The 23,514-nt window shown below is 39.0% G+C and overlaps 1 protein-coding gene across 10 annotated transcripts in view; it reads left to right on the top strand.

The window, feature by feature from the left end:
• KLF12 (KLF transcription factor 12) overlaps window positions 1-23,514 on the top strand; it is a 534,567-nt gene that overhangs the window by 490,583 nt on the left and 20,470 nt on the right. For all 10 annotated transcript variants that reach the window (XM_055542650.1, XM_055542645.1, XM_055542653.1 and 7 more), the window contains one exon: window positions 13,254-13,411. In XM_055542650.1, coding sequence (XP_055398625.1) covers window positions 13,254-13,411 — 158 coding nt within the window. The remainder of the gene's footprint in view (window positions 1-13,253; window positions 13,412-23,514) is intronic.

Raw genomic sequence — 23,514 nt, 5'->3', positions numbered from 1 at the left:
CCTTCCCTAAATCTATCATATGACCCAGAAACCCCCACTACTGGGCATATACCCTGAGAAAGCCACAGTTCTAAAAGACACATGTTCCTTAATATTTATTGCAACACTATTTAGAGTACCCACGGAAGCAACCTAGATGTCCCATTGACAGATGAATGGATAAAGAAGATGTGATACATATGTACAATAAAATACTGCTGCTGCTACTGCTGCTAAGTCACTTCAGTCGTGTCCGACTCTGTGCAGCCCCATGGACTGCAGCCTACCAGGCTTCTCCGTCCATGGGATTCTCCAGGCAAGAACACTGGAGTGGGTTGCCATTTCCTTTTCCAATGCATGAAAGTGGAAAGTGAAAGTGAAGTCGCTCAGTCATGTCTGACTCTTAGCGACCCCATGGACTGCAGCCTACCAGGCTCCTCCATCCATGGGATTTTCCGCGCAACAGTACTGGAGTGGGGTGCCATTGCCTTCTCCAATAAAATACTACTCAGCCATAAAAAAAAAAAAAAAAATGACTTTGAGTCAGTTCTGGTGAGGTGACTGAACCTGGAGCCTGTTATATAGAGTGAAGTAAGTCAGAAAGAGAGAAACACATATCACGTATTAACGTATATGTATGGAATTTGGGGCTTCCCAGGTGGCTCTGGTAAAGAATCCACCTGCCAATGCAGGAGACATAAGAGACGCAAGTTTGATCCCAGGGTCAGGAAGATTTCTGGAGGAGGAAATGGCAACCCACTCTAGTATTCTTACCTGGGAAATTCCACGGACAGAGAAGCCTGGCAGACTGCAGTCCATGGAGTTGCAGAGAGTCGAACATGACACACACATGGAATCCAGAAAAATGCTATTGATGAGCCAATATGTGGGGAAGGTGGAGATACAGATTAGAGAATGGACTTGCGTACTCACCACCTTCATTCAGTACTCTAGCCATGGCAATTAAGGAAAAGAAATAAGAGAATCCAGATAGGAAAGGAAGAAGTAAAGTTAGCTCTATGTATAGGTGACATGAAAGGAAGGAGTGAAATTATCTCTGTTTATAGTTGACATGATCTTGTATATAGAAAACCCAAATGAATCCCTTCAAAGAACTATCAGAACTAATAAAGGAGTTCATCATGATTGCTGGACATAATATCCATATACAAAAATCAACTTTATTTCTATCCAGTAACAATGAACTATCTGAAAATGAAAATTAAGAAAATAATTTCAACACAACCTTGTAAATCAACTGTACTTCTTCAGTGAAAAAGAAAATAATTCCATTTACAATAACATGAAAAAAAATATCTAGGACAAAAGGTAGCTCAGACAGTAAAGACTCTGCCTGCAATGCAGGAAACCCGGGTTCGATCCCTGGGTTGGGAAGATCCCTGGGAGAAGCAAATGGCAATCCACTCCAGTATTCTTGCCTGGAAAATCCCATGGACAGAGGGTTGCAGCCCGTGGGGTCGCAAAGAGTCGGACACGACTGAGCAACTAACCCTGTCACTTCACGTTCAAATTTAACTGAATAAGTACAAGATTTGCACACTGAAAACTTTGAAGCACTATTTAAAAAAAAACTAAAGAACTCGTAAAAGGAAAGACTTCCATGTTTGTAGATTGAAAGACTTAACATTGAGTAAATGGTAGCATTCTACCAAATGGTAAATAAATTCAGTGCAATTTCTATCTAAATTCCAACTGCATTTTCTTTTGCATAAATTGACAAACTGACCCTAAAATTCATATGGAAATAATCTTGAAAAAGATGAATTTGAAGGACTAAAACTTTTCAATTTTAACATTTACCTCAAAGCTGTGAAGTTAAGGCAGTGTGGTACTAGACTAAATATGCACATGTAAATCTATGGAATAAAGGTGAGATCTTAGAAGTAAACCGTTGCATTTATGATCAGTTGATTTTCATGAGATTTCCTAGACAATTTAATGAAGAAAGAAGAATCTTTTTAGCAAATAATATGGAGACAACTGTATCCACATGTGAAAGAATGAAATCAGACGACTCCTTCCTTTCACAAAAATTAACTAAAAATGGGTCATAAATCTAAATATAAGAACTAAATCTATAGGAAAAAAGCATAGGAGTAAATCTTCGAGACTTAGGTAAAGCTTTCTTAGATATAACCACACACACACATACAACTAGAGAAATGTTAAATTGGACTTAATATTTAAAACTTTTGTGCTTTAAGGACCACAAGAAAATGAAAAGACACAGATTGGGAGAAAATATTGGCAAATTATATATCTGATAAGTGACTTGTATCCAGAATATATGGAAATTTCACAATTCAACAATTAAATGACAATTCAATTTATAAATAAGCAAAGTATTTGAATAGACATTTCTCTGAAGGAGATATACAAATGGCCTGTGAGTATATGAAAAGACTCAACTCCATTAGTTGTTAGGGGTATTACGAATGAAAACCACAATGAGATACCACTTTACATGCACTAAAATGGCAAAAATTCAAATGACAATCATAATGCGTTGGTGACGATGACAAGAAATCACCAGCTTCTTACAGTGCTGGTGAAATTATAAAATGGTGTAGTCACTTTGAAAAACAGTTTGAAAACTCACAATATTAAACATAGAATTACTATATAATCTAGTAATTCCATTTCTAGGTGTATGGCTAAGAGAATTTAAAACACATGTTCACACAAAAGCTTGAACAGATATTCATAGCAGCATTATTCCTAATACTCAAAAAGTAAAATCAACCCAAATTTCCATCAACTAATGAGTAAAAATATGGTGTGTCTGTATAATGAAATACTATTCAGCTGTTAAAAGGAATGAAGTATTAATCATTTCATGATATATGTAAATTAATTCATTATACTGTACACCTCAAATTTATACAGTGCTGAATATGAATTATGTTTCAATAAAACTGGAAGAAAAAATAGGAATAAACTATTGATGCATGCCACAACATGGATAAACCTTAAGACTTTATGCTTATGGGAACAAAGCTAGCCACAAAAAGCCACATATTTTATGATTCTGTTTCTATTAAATACTCAGAATAGCCAAATCCATAAAGGCAGAAAATTAGATTAGTAGTTGCAAGACCTAGGAAGAGAGGGTGTGTGGAATGCATTAATGAACATGGAGTTTCCTTTTGGGGGTGATGAAAATATTTTGAAATTAGATAGAGGTGATGGTTCCAGAACATTGTGAATATAATGAATGCCACTGAATCGTGCACTTTATGGGGTGATTTTATGGTATGTGAATTAGATCTTTTACATCTTAATACAGATATTAACCAAAAAAAAAAAAAAGGAAGAAGAAACCCAAGTTTAAGATATATTGGACATTGTATCAGGTTTACATTATTCTAGGTTAATCTTCCTGTGTGTGTACTAAGTCGCTTCAGTCGTGTCTGACTCTTTGCAATGCTGTGGACTGTAGCCTGCTGCTGCTAAGTCGCTTCAGTCATGCGACCCCATAGACAGAAGCTCACCAGGCTCCCCCATCCCTGAGATTCTCCAGGCAAGAACACTGGAGTGGGTTGCCATTTCCTTCTCCAATGCATGAAAGTGAAAAGTGAAAGGGAAGTCGCTCAGTCCTGTCCGACTCTTAGCGACCCCATGGACTGCAGCCTATCAGGCTCCTCCATCCATGGGATTTTCCAGGCAAGAGTACTGGAGTGGGGTGCCATTGCCTTCTCCAAGGCATGAAAGTGAAAAGTGAAAGTGAAGTCGCTCAATCATGTCCGACTCTTGGCGACCCCGTGGACTGCAGCCTACCAGGCTCCTCCATCCATGGGATTTTCCAGGCAAGAGTACTGGAGTGGGCTGCCATGCCATTCAGAGGATCTTCCCAACCCAGGGATCGAACCTAGGTCTCCCACATTGCAAGCAGATTCTTCACTGTCTGAGCTACTAGAGAAGCATAATAAATGATAATAAGCTATAATTCATATGTAAATTTTCAGATCACCGCCTATGCTTTTTTTCTAGGGACCGCAACAAAAAATAGGATTCTTGTTTTCTTTTCTCCTTAAAGATAATAATGAGAGCTTATTGATCACAAAACTTTAATTTAGAAGTCTGCACATAAAAATGAAGATTCAAATTTTACTTCGTTTCCTCCTTTAAGATCAGCATGTTCTGTTTTTGTTTTCTTTTGCTTGTTTGTCATTAATACTTGACCTAGTTCAGAAATAACTTTATGGGACGTACACTTAAGAATTACTGTTGTATCATTAGAATGTGGAATAAACACACTAGGCCCTAGGCTAATGTGGCTGAGTTTCCTGGCAGCCATAACAAAAACGTAAATAGGGTGGGGATTTTTAGTTCTAACTATCTGATGAAAAAAAAATTTATGTATATGTATATATTCCAGGTTTGCCAAGCAGGCTTTCCTTCATACCAAATAAAGATTATAACATAGCTCTTTCTCTCTTTCTCCAGTTTTATTGAAGAGTGAGAGAAGCCTAGCTTGAAGAGTCAGGAAATAGACTAGTACCAACTCTACTACTGTTCAGCTGTGTGGGTTTGGCATAGGTTAGTTTAATTAACTTTTTGAGCCCTGGTTTGCTGATCTTCTAATGTCTTTCAGGTATAAATTTGGGTCACATTTCTATACCTTCTAACTTTTACAACATCAATTTGGCAGAGTACTCAAAGATTAAGTTGAGTTTCAAGAAGGAAAATAAAAACAAGTAAAATATTTCCTCCATTAGATGGGAAGATTTTTGGTATTTTACAAAATTCAAATACATACACATTTTATGGTAGGACAAATGCCTATTTGTGGTACCAGATAGCCAAAAAAAAAAATGCAAGTGAGATATTACTAAAGAGTTCTACTTGGCCAGGTTATTTATATATCCCTGTATGGGTAATTAAAAACTGTTTCAATAATTTATGTAAGTGTAAGTACCAGATATTAACTGGTATAATTTCGGTGCTCTTTAATAAAACAAATCTCTAGTGGAACATAGACCTTGCTAATGATGAGCATAAAATAGATGGAGGCTGTGTTGATGGTTACTTAAAAAGTTTATTTATGATTGCATTACAATAACTCATAAGAACTGCATATTTCAAACATTTTATATATGTCTTAATATTTAAAACACCAAGTCTTATTATATATTGTCCTCACCTAGTGCACATCCGTACAACTTCTTTATGATCAGATCTGTCGTATAAGAAGATCCTTCTGATGTGGAAAAGTTAGCGTGTTTATATCAAACACCAGTGTTCACCCTTGGGAATGTCCTCATGGGATGGACTGTGTTCCCCCAGCTCTCTCCTCTCTTTCTTTCTCCTCATCCTTCCCAGCACCTGCTGATATGCCAGCTTCTAGAGAGGCATGCATATAACCACATCTTCATTCTTGAGTTTAAAGTTCATCTTTAATAAAATAAAGAGAACAGTCCTAGAGGGTCTCAAATCCAGATGGGCTCAAAGACCACACCTGTAAGACAAATGCATAGTGCTGTCTTTATAAGGCAACAGTGGTAAGGCCTGTGCCAACCTGGGGAAGACAGCACCCGCCTTAAAGGCATTCTGATTGTTTAATCCTGTTCAGACCTAGGAAGTTTTTTTTAAGGCTTAAATGATCCATTGAGCTACAACTTCTAGTGTGAAACATAATTTAAACCCCAACGTTTCTTGAAGAAATTTTGTGGAAATGTTCTTCTGAATATTTTGGCAAGTTTTATGTCTTCTGTTCCATGTCCAGTATAATTCAGAAATCTATACTTGTTTCAGGACGCTTGTTCCATCCTACATTATGAATTGATTTTATGGGAAAAAATCTTTACAATGAATACAGTGTTGCCCCCAAAGAAACTATTTTGAATAGATAACTGTGTATCTGAAATGGGTCTCTTTTTTTTTTTAACAAAAAATCCTCTTTCAGCCTGTAATCTGAATTCATCATAAAAGTTTAACTATATAACAAATCACAGCAGATGCCATTAATAATTTACTTTTTCTATTTATCCATGTATCTATTTTATCTTTTGTTTAAACAGCTTATGATCTTACACTTGCTAAAATATGATGAATCAAAAAAACAGCAGAGTCTGTAACAGTTTTGAATATTTTAATGGTCCTAGATAGTGATTAAAATTACTGAGTAGCAGCTGTTATTTTTAAGGAAAATCATGATATACTGTAAATGTATCTACAGACTCACCTACAAAAAGTTCATTGGTAAACCAGTGAACCAGTCTTTTAATTAGTAGGGTATTTTATTTATTAGAATAATTCAACATACATTCTGCACATATTCTGTTTGTAGGGAAAAATGTCAAATTCTAGTTGAATAAATGCCAAGATTGAGCTTTTGGACATCTAAGTATTACTCTTGATTTATACATTTCGTGAAAATGGATTTATTTTTATTGAATTCAAATTTGAGTGTAAAGTGGTGTAATGTTTTTGTCACAGCTTCTGGAAAGATTGGCAACTTCTAATCTTACAGTTTCAGTGAGCTCAAAATTAGTTTTCTGTAGGAAGCTGTGGGCAGGAATGAAAGTGAAAATGTTAGTCACTCGGTTGCTTCTGACTCTTGCAACCCCCTGGACTGTAGCCCAGCAGACTCCTCTGTCTATGGAATTCTCCAGGCAAGAATACCAGAGTGGGTTGCCGTTTCCTTCTCCAGGGGATGTTTCTGACCCAAGGATGGAACCAGATTTTTCTGCATTGCAGACAGATTCCTTACCACCTGAACTACCAGGGAAATCCATGGGCAGAAACGAAAAAGATGTATCAGTGGATTTGTGCTATCTTAGAATGACGCTTCTGGGGACTGGATAATGAATGTATCTAAATAACCCCCTTTCTCTAATTAATATCCCATCGAAGACCTTGACATGGTTTGATAGAAGCTAGAGAGTCTGTGCTAGTATGGAAGAGAATTAGGAAGATTCCTGCTTCTGAGAGCCATCTGCTGGCTAAGAAAAAGCCTGCAAAAACCTACATGTGTCTGGCTTGTCCACATGAATAGAATCTCAAGTACTAAGATTTATGTAACTCCTGGTTAACTGAAATTCTCATCAACTCTATTTTTTGGCTTGTGGCCTCTATATTTCATTCCCAATGTGGTGTTTGATTTACTAACGAGGAAGTAGTTCTCACTTCCGTCTATTCTGCGGCAGCAGCTGATTCAGAATTCCCGTAGGTGATATTTACATTCTATTGAAAATCATTTTAAAGCAAGCTTTGGAAAACAGTAGAAAATATACTTTTAAAACTGAATGTGCCCCCTTCCCTTAAGGTAACTCTGTTGTGCAACTAACTCTAAACACTTTCTGGTACCATTGTAAATAAACAAAGATGGCAGGAAAGGAACAAGTTCTCTGGTCTTGATGGTTGAGGAAGACTTAATCACATATCACTGCCAAACTCAATCTTCAAAAACATTTCCCTGGAAAGATATGTATTTTACAAAGTTAAGAAAGTATTTTTAAGGTAGATTAATAGTAAGCAATTACACTGTGTATCTCTACTGGCAGTATTTATAAAATAGTTTAAAATTCTCAGAAGTAAAGTGTATGCTTTATCATAGCAGGCTACATTTAAGAATGCTTTTATGTACTGTTGTTTTCTATAATAGGATTAGAGGGGAAATTTAAATGATTCAGGTTATTTTGTTGCTTTTTTATCTTTTATGGGGCTTCCCAGGTGGTACTAGTGGTAAAGAACGTGCCAGCCAGTGCTAGAGACCTAAGAGATGCAGCTTCAATCTCTGGGTCAGGAAGATTCTCCTGGAGGAAGGAATGGCACCATTCCAGTATCCTTGCCTGGAGAATCCCATGGACAGAGGAGCCTGGCGGTCTCCAGTCCCTGGCTTTGCATAGAGTCGGACGCGACTAAAGTGCCTTAGCATGCATTTAGGCATGCATCTTTTATTAGATGTGGTTTATATTCCTAAATACCTGAGTGAGTAGAACATAATAACTCAGGTGGATTCTGGTGTCCAACCTTTGGGTTAAGATTCTGGTGTGGTCACCCACTCTGTTTTGGCCTTGATCTTAACCTCCCTTTGCCTCGGTTTCCTCATCTGTAAACTAAGGGTACTAATAATATTGACCTCCAAGAGCTACTTTGAAGCTTAAAGCACTTAGAGCAGTGCCTGGCCCACGGCAGGCATTCTGGCAGTGTCGGCTCTCATTGTTATCCTCAGTCCTCCTCCTTGATGCTCTGTTGAGATGATGTGTGTAAATTTGCTGAAGGACCTTCCATCCCTCTGTTTTCTGCTCATTTTAAAATTTCCAATACAATATAGTAAAGTTAAAAAAAAAAAGAAAAAGCAACAAATGGAAAAAAAAAATAAAATAAAATTTAGGATGTGTGTGTCCTCGTCCCAGTCTTTAAAGATTGTCCTGGCTTTTTCTTTTTAACTCCTGTAGAAACTCCAATTTCAGTGAAGGGCGTCTCACTGCTCTCAGGTCACACGTGACAAATGGCCTTTATTACCTGCTGATTACAGTTAACCTTCATTCCTTTCATGGCAGCTGTGTGGTGCCTTCTATTTAAATAGAGCTGTTCTTGGATGTGACTTTTCGAGCCTCTCTGGGTTTCGTTCTAATTTAACTTACCATTCCAAGTGGGACTATTGTGTCACTGAAGGCGTGATTCACTCATTTGTTCTCTCTCCATCTAATTATTACGACGCAGTGCCTGTGAGGCCCCCTCGGGCGTTCATTCACTTCTCTAAATGGTCTAACCTTCTGGGGAAGGGAGTGGGCCTTTAGTTATTATTTATGAACTGTGTGGATGTGTTTAGTGCAATGTCTGGGAACACACTAGCGACTGTGTTCAGTTGCTGAATGGTCCTGACCATTTTCATCATTCCAAGCTTATTATTAAGGATTATTGGAAGAATCCTCTGCTGGCATAGGCAGTAGTTTTTTGCACATTTCCATTCTTCAGAACGAGGCCAACTTTTGAAGCACACAGGTCAGTGTGCATGCATGTGGGGATACCTTAGAAGCTGTGGAAACAAAGGGCACGTGGCTCAGAAAGCATAGAAAGGGCAGAATATATTAATTTCACTGAAAATTTTAATTGTAAACCATGCTTTAGAATGGCATTCTCTTCAAGTTAGAGCAAAAAACCAAGACACTCATGGGAACATGATTTTAATGGTTACGCAGAATCCCTGGTATTCAGTCACCACTTTGTATATTACAGCATTTAAAATATGAAACAAAAAAAAATAGATATGCAACAAGCAACAAAGTTTTACTGTGTAGCACAGGGAACTATAGTCAATATTTTGTAATAACCTATAATGGAAAATAATCTGAAAAACAATATATGTATAATTGAATCACCTTGCCATGCACCTGAAACATTTAAATCAACTGTACCTCAATAAAATATATGTATTATGAAAAAATAAAATTTGAAACAGGGAAATGAAAGAGTAAGGAATTGAGTAAGCACTATCAGAAGACTTGAAGTCAAAGGATCCTGGTGAGGATTAATTAACCATTTAAAGGCTAATTAATTAGTTGATTATATTGAATTAAGAATACCTGACTTAATACATTAATCCATTCATCCATCCAACTATTCAGTCATTCTATTTAGCAAACATTTCTTGAATGCCCACAATGTTCTTGGCTCCAGAGATCCAAAAGTTCTTGGTACCAGCATCTTAACTATCAGATTTCCTGCCGTGGACTTGGCGTGGCCAAACACCCAGTCTAGTTACCTCCCAGCTACCATGTCCCCCAACCCCAGGGTCATGCTGTGGGCCGTGTACAGCAGCAGTCCTCCGTGGACTTGGGTTTTCCTCTCCTCTTCCTGTGTTCTTGAAGCTCGTTTGCATTTCTGATTATTTTTTACTTCAGCCCCATTTACCTGCCTTTCCACAAAGATATCAAATAAGTAGTTCTTGTTTGAAAGGTACAGACTAGCATAAGGTTCTGTGACATCTGAGGGTATCTCTGCCATTTAAAAAGGGGAACCAGGGGAAGTCTTACCCATTGAATACCATTTTAAGGTTAGCTTGGTTGGGTCCATTTATTCAATGCACATACCTCTTACTTTTATCATCATCATGCAGATATCTTTAGATAGTTGTTCTTTATAATGTCCTAAAACATTTCACTTTAAAATGAGGAAAACTGCGGTATGAAGTTTGTAGCACATTAAGGCCATCCACCGAACATGTCTTCAATTTTGATGTACATTCAGAAATCTGAGTGAAGTGGTTCCCTGCCATTCTGTAGCCCTGCTTTTCTTCCCTGCCCACCATATAGTCCAGTGGCTGACTGTATAGCAGCATTACCTCCTTGGTCCCTTATAGACTTGCTTAGTAGTTACTGGGTATTGATTTTAGGTTTATTTTTTTACTTTTCTCTGCATATATGAACACATAGCAGAATAAATAGCTAAAATCAACAGGCCAAGCAATATGTGTGTGTGATTATGCTTAGTTACGTTTAGACTTCTGTATAGATGCATAGATGCATAGAACGCATTGTACAAAACAAAATGTTCTTACTATAGGCTTTATGTTATAACTTGAGGGACATAAATACCACGTCATATTCTCGATTTGAAAGGTGTAAAACATACCACAACACACAATGCATAGAAAGCATAAACAACATAAAATGCATAGAAAGCATTGTACAAAACAAAATGTTCTTACTATAGGCTTTATGTTATAACTTGAGGGACATAAATACCATGTCATATTCTCGATTTGAAAGGTGTAAAACATACCACAACACGAAAGTTTCTATTTGTGAGGCCCCCAGTGACAAGATCCATATTTGTTTTTATGACTAAATAGTCAAGAAGTGAATTACTGTTGCCTTATTATCACATATAGAGTCAATTTGTTCACAAGAATCACACCCTATGCCAGAACATACCTTGTTGGGAGTGACTAAAGCCCTTCTCTCATGGGAAAGACCAGTCACACTGTTTTGACTCTTTTCACAACCAAGCTCCAATCCCTACAACTGAGTCAATGATGTGGAAAACCACAAAGCCTCATTGAGTGATAAGAAGGCTGAAAAAGTGGCTTAGCCATCCCATATATTCTTTCCTTCAACTTTATAGAAATCTTGCACAAAACTGTTTAAGATACAGGCAGATAAATGTCATTTATATTTGATCTTAGCTAATAATATAAAGCATTGGCTACTGAATCTGTTACTTGTACAAGTGAAAAGATGCTTTGAGAACTTGGGTGGCTCAGTCGGTAAAGAGTCCGCCTGCAATGCAGGAGACCCGAGTTCAATCCCTGGGTCAGGAAGATCCCCTGGCAAAGGGAAGGGCAACCCACTCCACTGTTCTTGCCAGGGAAATCCCATGGACAGAGGAGCCTGGCGGGCTACAGTCCAAAATGTTGCAAGAATTGGACATGACTTAGCAACTAAGCCACCACCACCAAATGGAAGGAGACATTTTAAAGTTTACTGGAGCAATGTTGCAGTAAAATATTAGAAATAAATCTACATGTCCATCACTTAGGAAATGGATTTTTAAACTCTGGAATGAATGTTCATTGGACTACTCCCATATTTCATCTGAGTCAAGTATTAACCAGTTATAGCCCATGGATCAAATACTGCCCACTATTTGTTTTGTAAATAAAGTTTTATTAGAACATAGGCACACTCATTTGTTTTATTTATACTCATATTTACCTATAGCTGCTTTCATGCTACAGTTGCAGGGTTGATTTGTCACAACATAGACTGTATGACTCTAGGGCAAAATACTCACTATCCAGCCTTTTATAGAAACAGTTTACCAACTCCTGATCTAGGTAGATTAAAACACCATCTATTATAAAATACACCGCTGAGAAAGATAAAATAAATCAATTAAACCATGACCAGCCATCAAATGTCAGAGGCATCCTGAGTTAGAGACATTGAAATATGAAAAGATTCATCTTAGGATCCATGCACTATGGCATATAGCACTTCAAATGAACAAACCACTGTGTTTGTATCAGTATATACAGAGCTCAGATCCTCAGTGTCGAGTGAGCAAAAGTCAAGTGTGGAACAATTTGCAGAATGATGTGAACAGCCTTTTATCTATATGTCTCTTTAAAAACACAGTATAATGAGTTTCCATGAATGCAGATACCAGTAAGCATAATTTAAAAGAATTGAAAGGATTTGTAGAAAACTGATGATAGAGATTTTGCCTGGGAGGACAAGGGATCAGGACAATGATGGAAGAAAGAGGGGGAAAGTTATCTTTATCTGTAGTGTTCAGTTTTTTTGAGGACTGATTTATTCATAAAAAGTAATTTTAAAAAACTCTGAAACCTGGAAAAGCTGAAAGAAAATAATGTCAAAGTATTAATAGTGGTAAATCTTTTATAGTAGGAGTATGAGTGATTGCTTTTTTATTGTATTTCACTGTAACTTTAAAGAACTTCATGAATAACTTAAAAAAATGAGTCATATTCTTCATTTCTATCTCAATCAAAAGAGATTAATGTTGGAAGAAGTACATGTTAATCTGTTACCTGACATTACAAACTAATCCTGTTTTTCTACTGTGGCATTAAGATTAAACAATGTACAAGTCAGGGCCAAATTTCATAGTTAAAACTTTTTTTCATAATGTGGTACAGCTAATCTTTAAATACAATGCACTTGATTCTTCACCGTGAAAAACTACCAACGGGAAGAGTTAAATGTCAGGTGCATTTTGCAGAACCAAAATAGCTTGTCATGAGTCATGTTATTGATGTACTGATGTCATTTCTTTTGGCCCAACCTCACTTGTTTTGAAATGTACATTGTGGTTTTACATGATTTTATGTGTTGTCACATGCAATTCAGACCCTCATGTTACTTATTAAATGCATTCATTTTGTCATTTGTCAGTAGCAGGTCTTCCTAAAATATTCTCTGTTAAGTGTCTTCACAAGTTCAGAACTTTAGGCGATAATTTTACCACCACCGGATAATTTCTTTTGATGATGGAGGTCTACTCATTCACCACTGCTTTCATTTACTTTTTTGCTTTTTTCATTCTGTTGTTATTTTAAGCATGTTTTCCTCTCCCGAGGAGTGTTTCATCAAAAATAGGTCAAGCTGCCCGCCTTCGAGATTAAGCAATGAAACGTGTCCCAGAAAGTGACAGCCGTAACGTGGACCTGGGGCCTTGAGTCTGTATGAAGCTGCAGACTGTGAGCCTCAGGTCTCATGGCACGGGAACCAAACAGGGTGCTGTGTTTGCTCACCATTTAAATCTGCTTTCTCTTTTTCCAGTTCAATCTCACCATTTAGTATTGAGAGCACAAGACGCCAGAGAAGGTCTGAATCCCCAGACTCGAGAAAACGGCGTATCCACAGATGTGATTTCGAGGGCTGCAACAAAGTGTATACAAAAAGTTCTCACCTGAAGGCTCATCGAAGGACACATACAGGTAACAGCTCTGCAGGGCTTCTCACCTGAGGGTCACTGAGTTCAGACAGGGCCGGCTGCTTGACTTCTGACCCCTGGGTGTGCTTGAGTGTTCTGTGCTCACCCATCATGTCTGAGCAGAGTGCATTCCCTCTCTTAGTCGAAAAAGGCTTAAGTCTTAGTGAAATTTAGAAACAAAGAAGTATTTTTTCTGTGTCTTAAGGACTTATATTAGTGTGAACCCAGTGGTCTAGACTTTTTCATAGTCAGAGTTGCCACTTAATGCTTGTCTAGGTTTTAAAATGTCCTCGTAACATACAAAACAAGCTGAATAAAATCATTTTCTTCTCTTAAAGTTAGCATTTTCACCACCACTTAGATCATGTTTTTCTCCCCTTGATCTCATCCCCCAAATAACCAAACTGATAAACAGCAACAACAACATGAAATAAGATTGACATATGCATAACACTGCCAGGAGTTGAAAACTGTATTTCCCCATGATTCCATTTGATTCTCACTGGTATTTTTTTGTATATGGAGAGGATTTTTTTATATTCATAGTTTGCAAAGAAGGAAATTGAGATCACAAGTGACTCACCGGCTTTGTCACCATCCATTCACCCAACACATCTACCCTCCCACCGATTCACCCTCCCAAGAAAGAAGCCGGTGGTTCTTCACTTAGCTCTCTATTCACCCCATCCATCCTCTACCATGTATGTCTCTCACTTGGCATCCCCTGCCTGCCTTGCTTTCTGGATCCCGTTGGGTACCACTGATAGGAGGCTCTGGGAAGAGACCAAAGACCAAATTCCTCCCGAATTACGGAACCTTTTCAAGGAAAAGTGACTGGTGACTGGAACATGTGAACCTCAGAGAAGAGGGAGATTCATTCATAGGCATTCCTGGTAGCAACATACCAGAGATCAAGACAGCCCAGTCCAGTAACTATCCTGGACAGGAATCTGCCTCCAGCACCCACGTCTGGGAGCTTCATGTGTAACAGACCCCATGGGGCCATGTAAATAGTGCTCCCATCTCAGATACATTAAGGTAACCACACTGTGTGAACTGTTTCCCAGCTGAGGTAGCAAATTTATTTAAATTGGCATTCTTTGCCGTATATTGAGTCATGTTAGTATAGCAGATTGTTTGAAGCTTTCTTTACAGAGACTTTCACGATTTTGATCATTGAGGTGGGGCGTCTTTGCGAGTGTGATGATGTTATAGCACAAGATGCTGCTTGAATTCAGAAAAGCTTTATAGAGTCTGCAGTTTAGTCTTGCTCATCTACCATGTTAATGCTTTTGCTATTTCTAAGGTAATTCAGCACAGTGTGCAAACTGCCTCTTCCCATCTTTCTTCCCTGTTCCCAGCCCTTCTTCCTATTCTTCTTAATTCCAGATCCTTCCCTCTTTACTGATCCTGAGCTCTCCCGGGAGAAGTTTCCATCTATTTCTTAGACACTCATTTTGTTGTTGTTTTGTTTTGTGGGCCACACTACACGGTATGTGAGATACTTAGTTCCCTGACCAGGTATCAAACCCGTGGCCCTTGCAGTGAAAGCACAGTCTCAACCCCTGAACCACCAGGGAAGTTATCAGGCACTATTTTTTAATCAATTTTCTTTCTTGTTTTTGGATCTGAAAAATTAAGCCATTTAATATTTAAGTTAGTTTTTTATTGGAGTAGAGTTGATTTACGATGTTGTGTTAGTTTCAGATGTACACCAAAGTGATCCACTTATATATACACACACATCTATTTTTTCCAGATTCTTTTCCCTTATAGGTTATTATAAAATATTGAGTAGAATTCCCTTGCTACACAGTAGGTCCTTATTGGTTATCTATTTTATATATGGTAGTGTGTATTCAGTTTTCTTATGAAGGCCAAGAATGAGTATAGACATAAAAGTTGAATAAGCATATTTCATCCTATCAGTAGATAATGAACACAAATCATAGGAGTAAGTATGATCAGGTTGTATTACTGACTTTTTATGGGAACATTTCAGTTATAAGAGGAAAAAAAAAAAAAGATGACCTTTCATCAGTGAATCCTCATATATTTTGAGTTATTCCTATTTTCCTTGAACTTTCTGAAATAACTATTAGCCCCATTTTCACCAGACATCCTCTATTTCAATTATCCAAGTGGTGAACAGTGAAAGAGAAGAAAGGGTTTAATGAGATGCTGTGAAAGGATTTTAATGTTATAGCATTGTAAGATTGAATCTTGAAGGTTTTAATATATATTGTGAAAGTGGGGGAAATGTGATGTATGCATTGTAATTCAAAGCAATATAAACCTCTAATGCTGAAGCAGAATTAATCAGCCTGGCTTATTAATAAGATGAAACCATTGACTCCTAGGGTCCAAATGGACCTTCGATGTCATGGAGTTTAGTTCATTTCCACATTAGAGGAATCCCTTGGGTGTCATCTCTCACGGAGAATGAGTCCCTACTATGCAGTTTTCTGCACACTTAACAGATCTTTTCTTTCATTTGATCCGCACAACACCTGGTCTCATTGTCTCCTTGGTAACGAGAGTGGCTCCCGGTCGAGTATTATTTCCTACCTCTCCTTAAATTCATCGAATAACAGAGAGCTTTTGCTTCTGCAAGACAAGTTGGATGATGTTTCTGAGGGCAGAGTCCTTGTCTCTGACAGCCCTGAATTGTCTGCTATGGCTTTGTTTGGCTACTTTATAGCTCCGGCGGTCACACTGTAATTTTCACTTCCGGGTGCTGGTGCTCCTCTCAACACTGCCATGAACCACTGGCATCTTCATTTCTCCAAATCAGACACCCTCAATTCTCTTCAGCCACTTTTTTCTAAGTATACTCTGACATATCACTGTATCTTCTAAAGTTTTCACCCCCTAGTTGACGTAAGAGCTCTTGTTAATGGACATCTCTTAATAGATGCGAAGACAGAGTTAAGTCTTTTAGCAGTTGTCTTTCTCTGTTAGGTCATCTATGTCAAAAACTGCTGAAATCTAGATCTTTCCCTCCCTTGTAACAGTAACATTTCTTTTAAACCAAAGCATGCGGTGTTGTATTTGTCGTTGAACCTGTCAAATGATGGCTGCCTTGAGAGGGGTGGGTTTTCCCTCACTGAGGTGTTTGCCCCAGGCTGGATAATCTCTTGTGGGAGATACAGGACAGTTACTGCTGTGGGAGCTGCACATGCCCTTTCAAACCTTAGAAATACTTATACTGTATATACTACATCCATTTGATTGATGTGAGCTCATTATTCTAATAAATCGAAAAGACTTTAGAACCCCTTCCTGCCCACCTTGCTTTTAGTATTTTAGGTTTCTTCTTCAGCTTCTCCATTTTTTTCAAGTACTGAATGGAACAGGTTCAGGAAAAAGGACTCAGATGTGGTCGTGGAGACTTCCATCCAAGTGGGTCTCAATTCATAAACTTACAGCTAAGAATCCACCGACTTGTCCTACCTCCGATCCATGTTTCTTGATCTCAAAGCTCCACCCTAAAGTCCTTGTGAAATTTCTGCTCCAAACCTAGATATGACACATTCATCCATCCACTTAGCCAAGAAATACTTATTCTGGGCAAGGCAGAAGCTCCTAAACCACCAAATAACATTACTTTTAAAAAGAAAGAATGAACCTTGGTTGCTTTGCTGCCACCAGTTCAAAGTGAGCCCATACTGGTTTCTGATTTATCATTACATGCAAGATTTCATAACTTTGTGCTCAAAGTGAAATGAACACTCGTTCTGTAGGGATTCAGGTTGGCTTGCTTTGCTTTTAGTAAATATCTTCTTAGCCTTACCTTTGCTTCAGGCATACTGAGTAAGGTATTTGTGTGTGACCAGTAATAATGAATGTGAAGTATGGGATTATAACAGATGACTTATGAGAACTACACACGCAATGGGAGGTGAGCAAGGAGCAACAAGGCACTACCTTTGAGAAAGTCACGTTAATTCTGCCTGTAACTTGACCTTTTGTGCTTTCTTAATAAATGATCAGTCATCTGTTTAGGACATAGATATAAAGTAAATTAAACATATCTATAGGAGTGTGAAAGAGGTTCATTTTCTACCTACTCATAAAGAATTTAGAATAAAGCAAGAAATGCTGGAGTACCTTCTTAAACTGAAAAATAACTTAGTCTAATGAATATGCATTTTAGATAATAACATAGAAGTTTGGCCAAATATTTTAAATGCCTACTAACATTTCCCTGTGGCAAATTGTTTAAGGCATAGTCCATAGAAGGAAAAAATATATTTTGACCATCACGTTTACCCTACCGTCAGCAAGTATAATAATTATTCCTATTCACTAGTCTGAATTGTATGTCTCCTCTGCATGAAGCCGTGTACAGTGTATTTAAATGAATCGCACTGTGTTGAAATTAAAGGTCGTTTAAATCTGTATGATACGTAACTATTATGTACAATGAATTTCTCTGATTTTAAGAATTTTACTGCTTATCAAATGATCTAAATATGAATTTTAGAAGATAATGGTTTTACAAATTTTATATTACCATTTATAATTCTCTTTATTTTCCAAAAATGTGTGCCATCGTGTTTTCTGTAAATAAAATGCAGTACAAGGAAGTAACACTCAGGCACCACTGATTCTTACAGCCACTAGATGGCGCACAGCAACCAGATGTTGGGTCTAGCTTAAGAGGGTTCAGAAATCAGCTGGAACCCTCTAGTGGTACATTTGAAACGATATGATTGTCCCTTTTCTGCTAAATACTATTATTTAATGATGAACAAGGAAATGGCAAGATAAAGATTTAAAACTAGGGTTTTTTTTAAATAAGTATTAATCATTTCAACATGTAAGAATATTTAGTTTCAAATGACTCATAATTTGAAATTTTCAACTTGTATCCTGTTCTCTAATAAATTTTTGAGGCTTGTTTAGCCAGTCTTGCCTCATAGTTATTTGAATTCATATGAACACTCTACACCTAAATGTTAAAATGTAGTGAACACAAGGCAGTCACATTTCTTATCTATCTGACAGTAGCAAAAGTAATTTGTATCTAAATTTTACACATCAAGGAAGGTAACTCATATGAATACTTTAAAAATACTAACCAATTTTTACTTAAAAGTCCCTCATTATTTATTTCATTATGTCCTTCCTTATCTTTACAAATGAAGGAAATGTTGTATTATTTAGCTCTTCCCTTGAGGAATAAAGCCTTTGTAATTAATATCATGTGCTGTAATTTCATGTCATGGGGTTGCAAAGAGTCAGACACGACTGAGGGACTTGCACTTACTTTCACTTTCACTTTTTTTCAATGACCGGTGCATTGGCTCCCCAGATGGCGCTAGTAGTAAAGAACCCACCTGCTAATCCAGGAGACATAAGAGACACAGGTTCAGTCCCTGGGTCGGGAAGATCCCCTGGAGGAGGGCATGGCAACCCACTCCAGGATGCTTGCCTGGAGAATCCCCATGGACAGAGGAGCCTGGTGGGCTACAGTCCATAGGGTCCCAAAGAGTGGGACACTGAAGCGACTTAGCACAGCACAATGCCTGTGCATGTAGTATACTGCAGATAGATAGTGCGTATAGATAATGAAGGACAGGGAAGCCTGGTGTGTTGCAGTCAGTGGGGTCGCAAAGAATCGGATATGACTTAGCGACTGAACAACAGCAACAAAAATGGCTGCACACACATGCATACACTGTGATCTGAAATGCTCGTAGATTCCGTGCTTTTTCACTTTTTACCTGCCTCGCCCCTTCTCATTGCTATTCCTCTGTTTCTTGCTTCCAATTTGGCATCTCATTTTACTGGATGAGATTTTGAAATGACTTGATAAAATCCTACACAGAAAATCATGAGCCGTGTGCCAGCAATGTATGTTGATGGCCTTTGTTCACTGGTCTTGGGGTTGCTAGGTCTTACCTTCAGGCGGTGGGGTGCTGTTTATATGCTCACATCCATCTTCATTATTTAAATAACTCATTCCATGTAAAGCTCCACTTCAGACCCTCTGTCTAGATTCATTGTTAGATAAAGCATAAGGCTTAATGATGCCAAGATAATGAATCACTTAAGGACAGACTGACATTTTTCAAGAAAAAAATCCTCTCCGAATAAGTTGTTTGCACATCTTAGCCAAAGAGCTCGCAAGTATGCCCCATATTGGTAACTGCAAAGAAATAGGAAACTATCATAGAAATAGCACTAAATTTGAAGTCAGTAAACAGAAGTTTATCTCTGGCCCCTAACTGGTTGGTGAGCTTAGACAAGCTACTTAACTCAGTGAATCTCAGGTTTTCTATTTTTTTAACTGTGAACATAAATATAGCAAGTTGTGGCATAATTACCCTGTGTGTGCATGGTAAGTCACTTCAGTCGTGTTTGACTCTTTGTGACCCCATGGACTGTAGCCTATCAGGCTTCTCTGTCCATAGTCTTTCCCAGGCAAGAATACTGGAGTGGGTTGCTATGCCCTCCTCCAGGGGATCTTCCTGACCCAGGAATTGAACCTGCGTCTGTTAAACATTTCCTGCATTGGCAGGTGGGTTCTTTACCACTAGTGCCAGTGCGTGCCCAGTCAATGCAGTGAAAGTGAAAATCGCTAAGTCATGTCTGACTCTTTGTGACCCCATGGACTGTAGCCTGCCAGGCTCTTCCATCCATGGAATTCTCCAGGCCAGAATACTGGAGTAGGTAGCCGTTCCCTTCTCCAGGGGCTCTTTGCAACCCAGGGACCGAACCCAAGTCTTTCATGTTGCAGGCAGCTCCTTTACCATCTGAGCCACCAGGGAAGCCCCAGTAAATGCAGGGACTAACACATTATAGGGACCCAGTCATTATTTGTTGAATTGAAATTACGTATGTCTTATACTGATACGGATATATGTTATTAATGTGAGCAATAGGTTCAAGGCAAAAATTGTTTGGATAATTTAGTGTATTCTTATCACAGTCAACTGTTTGCTACAGACTCTACTAATTTAAAATGTATATAATGCAGAAAAAATTGGGGTAAAACTAGCAAACGAAGCAGTCTCCGAACATGCTCGTCTGTACGGAGCTCACTGCACATTCTTGCCCTCTTCCTGAAATGGCCTGCCTGGGTACCTCCATTTTTTTCTTCTCAAGTTGGTAAACCTCTGTTTATTTTTGGAAACTGCCTCAGTGTCTCCTTGTCTGTTAAACTCTCTGACCACCCTCCTTCGCTCGGCATGTAGAATTCCATCGTCTCTAATCCTGGAGCACTTGGACGTGTCCCTGTCACAGCAGCGCAGAGGGTGGAGAGGGGCCATGTGGGAAAAAATGGAGCAGTCGAGAGCAGGGCGTGGCATCTGCTTGGACATGAGGGCAGGGTTCAGGGAGACTTTGAGGACATCTGGGGTGCATGGTTAGCAGGAAGGAATGCTGAAAGCAGACACGGAGACCAGTGGTGAGAGAGAGCCAATGTCTCCTAAGGACCTGCCAGGTCAGGCTCAGAGCTCTGCTAGTGCTTTCCATAATTTAATCGCATCTGTAAGCCCTTGGAAAGGTCAGAGCAGCAGTCCCAACCTTTGGGGCACTGGGGACCAGTTTTGTGGAAGACAGTTTTTCCACGGACTGGGGAAGGTGGGGAGAAGGGGTTGGTTTCAGGATGATTCAAGCCCATTACATTTATTATGCACTTTATTTCTGTTGATATTACATCAGCTTCACTTCAGATCATCAGGCACAAGATCCTAGAGGTTGGGGAATCCTGGGTTAGGGTGCTCTTTGCTGTCATGGAGTAGACGAGGCGAGCTGAAAGGCAGACTTTGGTTTCTCTAGAACCTGTTATTCTAGTTTTCTAGAACCAGTTTTTTCTAGTTTGTTGTGTTTTCATTATACCTATCTGCGACAGGTTTGCTAATAACCTACCAGTCTCTCCCAGCGGGGCCACACTCCATGCAGGTCTAGCCAGTGGCCCCTACCTGTTTAGAGTTGGTCATTAAGGTACTTGGAAGTATTAAGATAGCTGCTGCTGCTGCTGCTACTAAGTCGCGTCAGTCGTGTCCAACTCTGTGCGACTCCATAGAGGGTAGCCTACCAGGCTCCCCAGTCCCTGGGATTCTCCAGGCAAGAACACTGGAGTGGGTTGCCATTTCCTTCTCCAATGCATGAAGGTGAAAAGTGAAAGTGAAGTCGCTCAGTCATGTCCAACTCTTAGCGACCCGATGGACTGCAGCCCACCAGGCTCCTCCGCCCATGGGATTTTCCAGGCAAGAGTACTGGAGTGGGGTGCCATTGCCTTCTCCAATTAAGGGGATGTTAAATGGCCAGTTTTTAAGATTTCTATTTATTTATTTATGGTTGCACTGGGTCTTCGTTGCTAACATGGGCTTTCTCTAGTTGCAGTCCTCAGGCTTCTCATCATGGTAGCTTCTCTTGTTGCGGAGCATGGGCTCTAGAGCACCCCGGCTCCGTAGTTGTGGGGCACGGGCTTAGTTGCCCCACAGCATGCAGAATCCTCCTGTACCAGGGATCGAACCTATGTCCTTTGCATTGGCACATGGATTCTTAACTACTGTACCACTAGGGAAGTCCTGAAATGGTCTATTTTTAAAGTTTTTCATCATTAATGTGAACTGGTCTTGTTTTTTTGCCAAGCTTCACAGCTTGCAGGATCTTAGTTCCCTGACCAAGGATTGAAACCCAAGCCCCCTGCAGTGGAAGCATGGAATTCTAACCACTAGACTACCAGGGAATTTCCAGTCTTTCTTTAGCATCAACTAAAGTTTCTGAAGTTGTTAGAAAGCCCGTGAGAAGACAAGGACCAGCAGCATTAATAATTAAATGAAAAGAGCAACTCTTGAGTGATTGCTCTGCACATAGCTCTCTGAATAGTAATGTGTGCACCTTAAAGATGAAGATAGCAAGGGGTTTGAAATCTTGTAATGGAGCCATATCTGCAGAGATCTGGATCAGTAACATAAATATTATAAAAATATTTGCTTGTTTTCACTTATGAAGAAGTTATTTTAATCTGTTCTAGAGAGTTACTACTTATAAACACATTGAAAATAGAATCTGTTCCTGCTTCCACTTTTTCCGCATCTGTTTGCCATGAGGTGATGGGATCAGATACCATGATCCTGATGTTTAGTCATTCAGTGGTGTCCAACTCCTGCAACCCCATGGACTGTAGCCCGCCAGGCTCCTCGGTCCATAGGATTTGCCAGGCAAGAATACTGGAGTGGGTTGCCATTTTCTCTTCCCGGGGTATCTTCCCGACCCAGGGATCGAAACCACGTCTCCTGCATTGCAAGCAGATTCTTTACCACTGAGCCACCTTGCCATGATTTTAGTTTTTTAATGTTGAGTTTTAAGCCAGCTTTTTCACTCTCCTCTTCCACCCTCATCAAGAGGCTCTTCAGTTCCTCTTCACTTTCTGAAATTAGAGTGGTGTCAGGGAACACGTGATGGGGAAGCCCTGAGCGAGCCTATGCGGGAACACGTGATGGGAAAGCCCTGAGCGAGCCTATGCGGGTTGCCGTAGCAACGCTGAAGGGGGCTTTGGTCCCAACTGCAAGGCTGCGACAACCAGCACCTACCCATGAGAACCTGCAGGAAAGGGCCAGCTCTAAAAAGGAAGCTGAAAAGTCAGATCAGTAACAAAATGTTTTGAAAGTATTTACTTAGTTTCATTTATAAAGGAGTTATTTATCTGTTCTAGAAAGTTACTACCTAGAAACACAGCGAACCTAAGATTTACAGTTGTCTGAATATAAGTATGAATGCTGTTCACATTTGATTCAATTTTGATTTTAAAGTGTTACCTTATTTAAAAACTAAAGTCATCTTTTTCATATATTTAGAAAAGTAAAGACTTCTAAGACAGTCTATCAATTATTACCTCAGTTGAATAAACTGCCTGCTAAGTGAGTTTGTTTTTTGTTTTTGTTAGCACACAGATCATCAGTGACAATGAAAAGTTAAAAATACTGTGGGATCTTATCCTTATGCTCTTCATTTTCCTTCCTCTGCTTTTGGGTTTATTTTGTCCATTCAGCTATCAAAACTGTGTTGTAAGGAGTGGGGTAATAATATCCCCAGTCCTTGTTCTTTCTCATGTCTTGCTGAATAACTAGATTATGCCTCCTGGCTTAA

The sequence above is a fragment of the Bubalus kerabau genome, chromosome 12 (genome assembly GCF_029407905.1).
Source record: "Bubalus kerabau isolate K-KA32 ecotype Philippines breed swamp buffalo chromosome 12, PCC_UOA_SB_1v2, whole genome shotgun sequence".
Classification (NCBI taxonomy): domain Eukaryota; kingdom Metazoa; phylum Chordata; class Mammalia; order Artiodactyla; family Bovidae; genus Bubalus; species Bubalus kerabau.
This window is presented reverse-complemented; position numbering and strand designations above follow the sequence as displayed.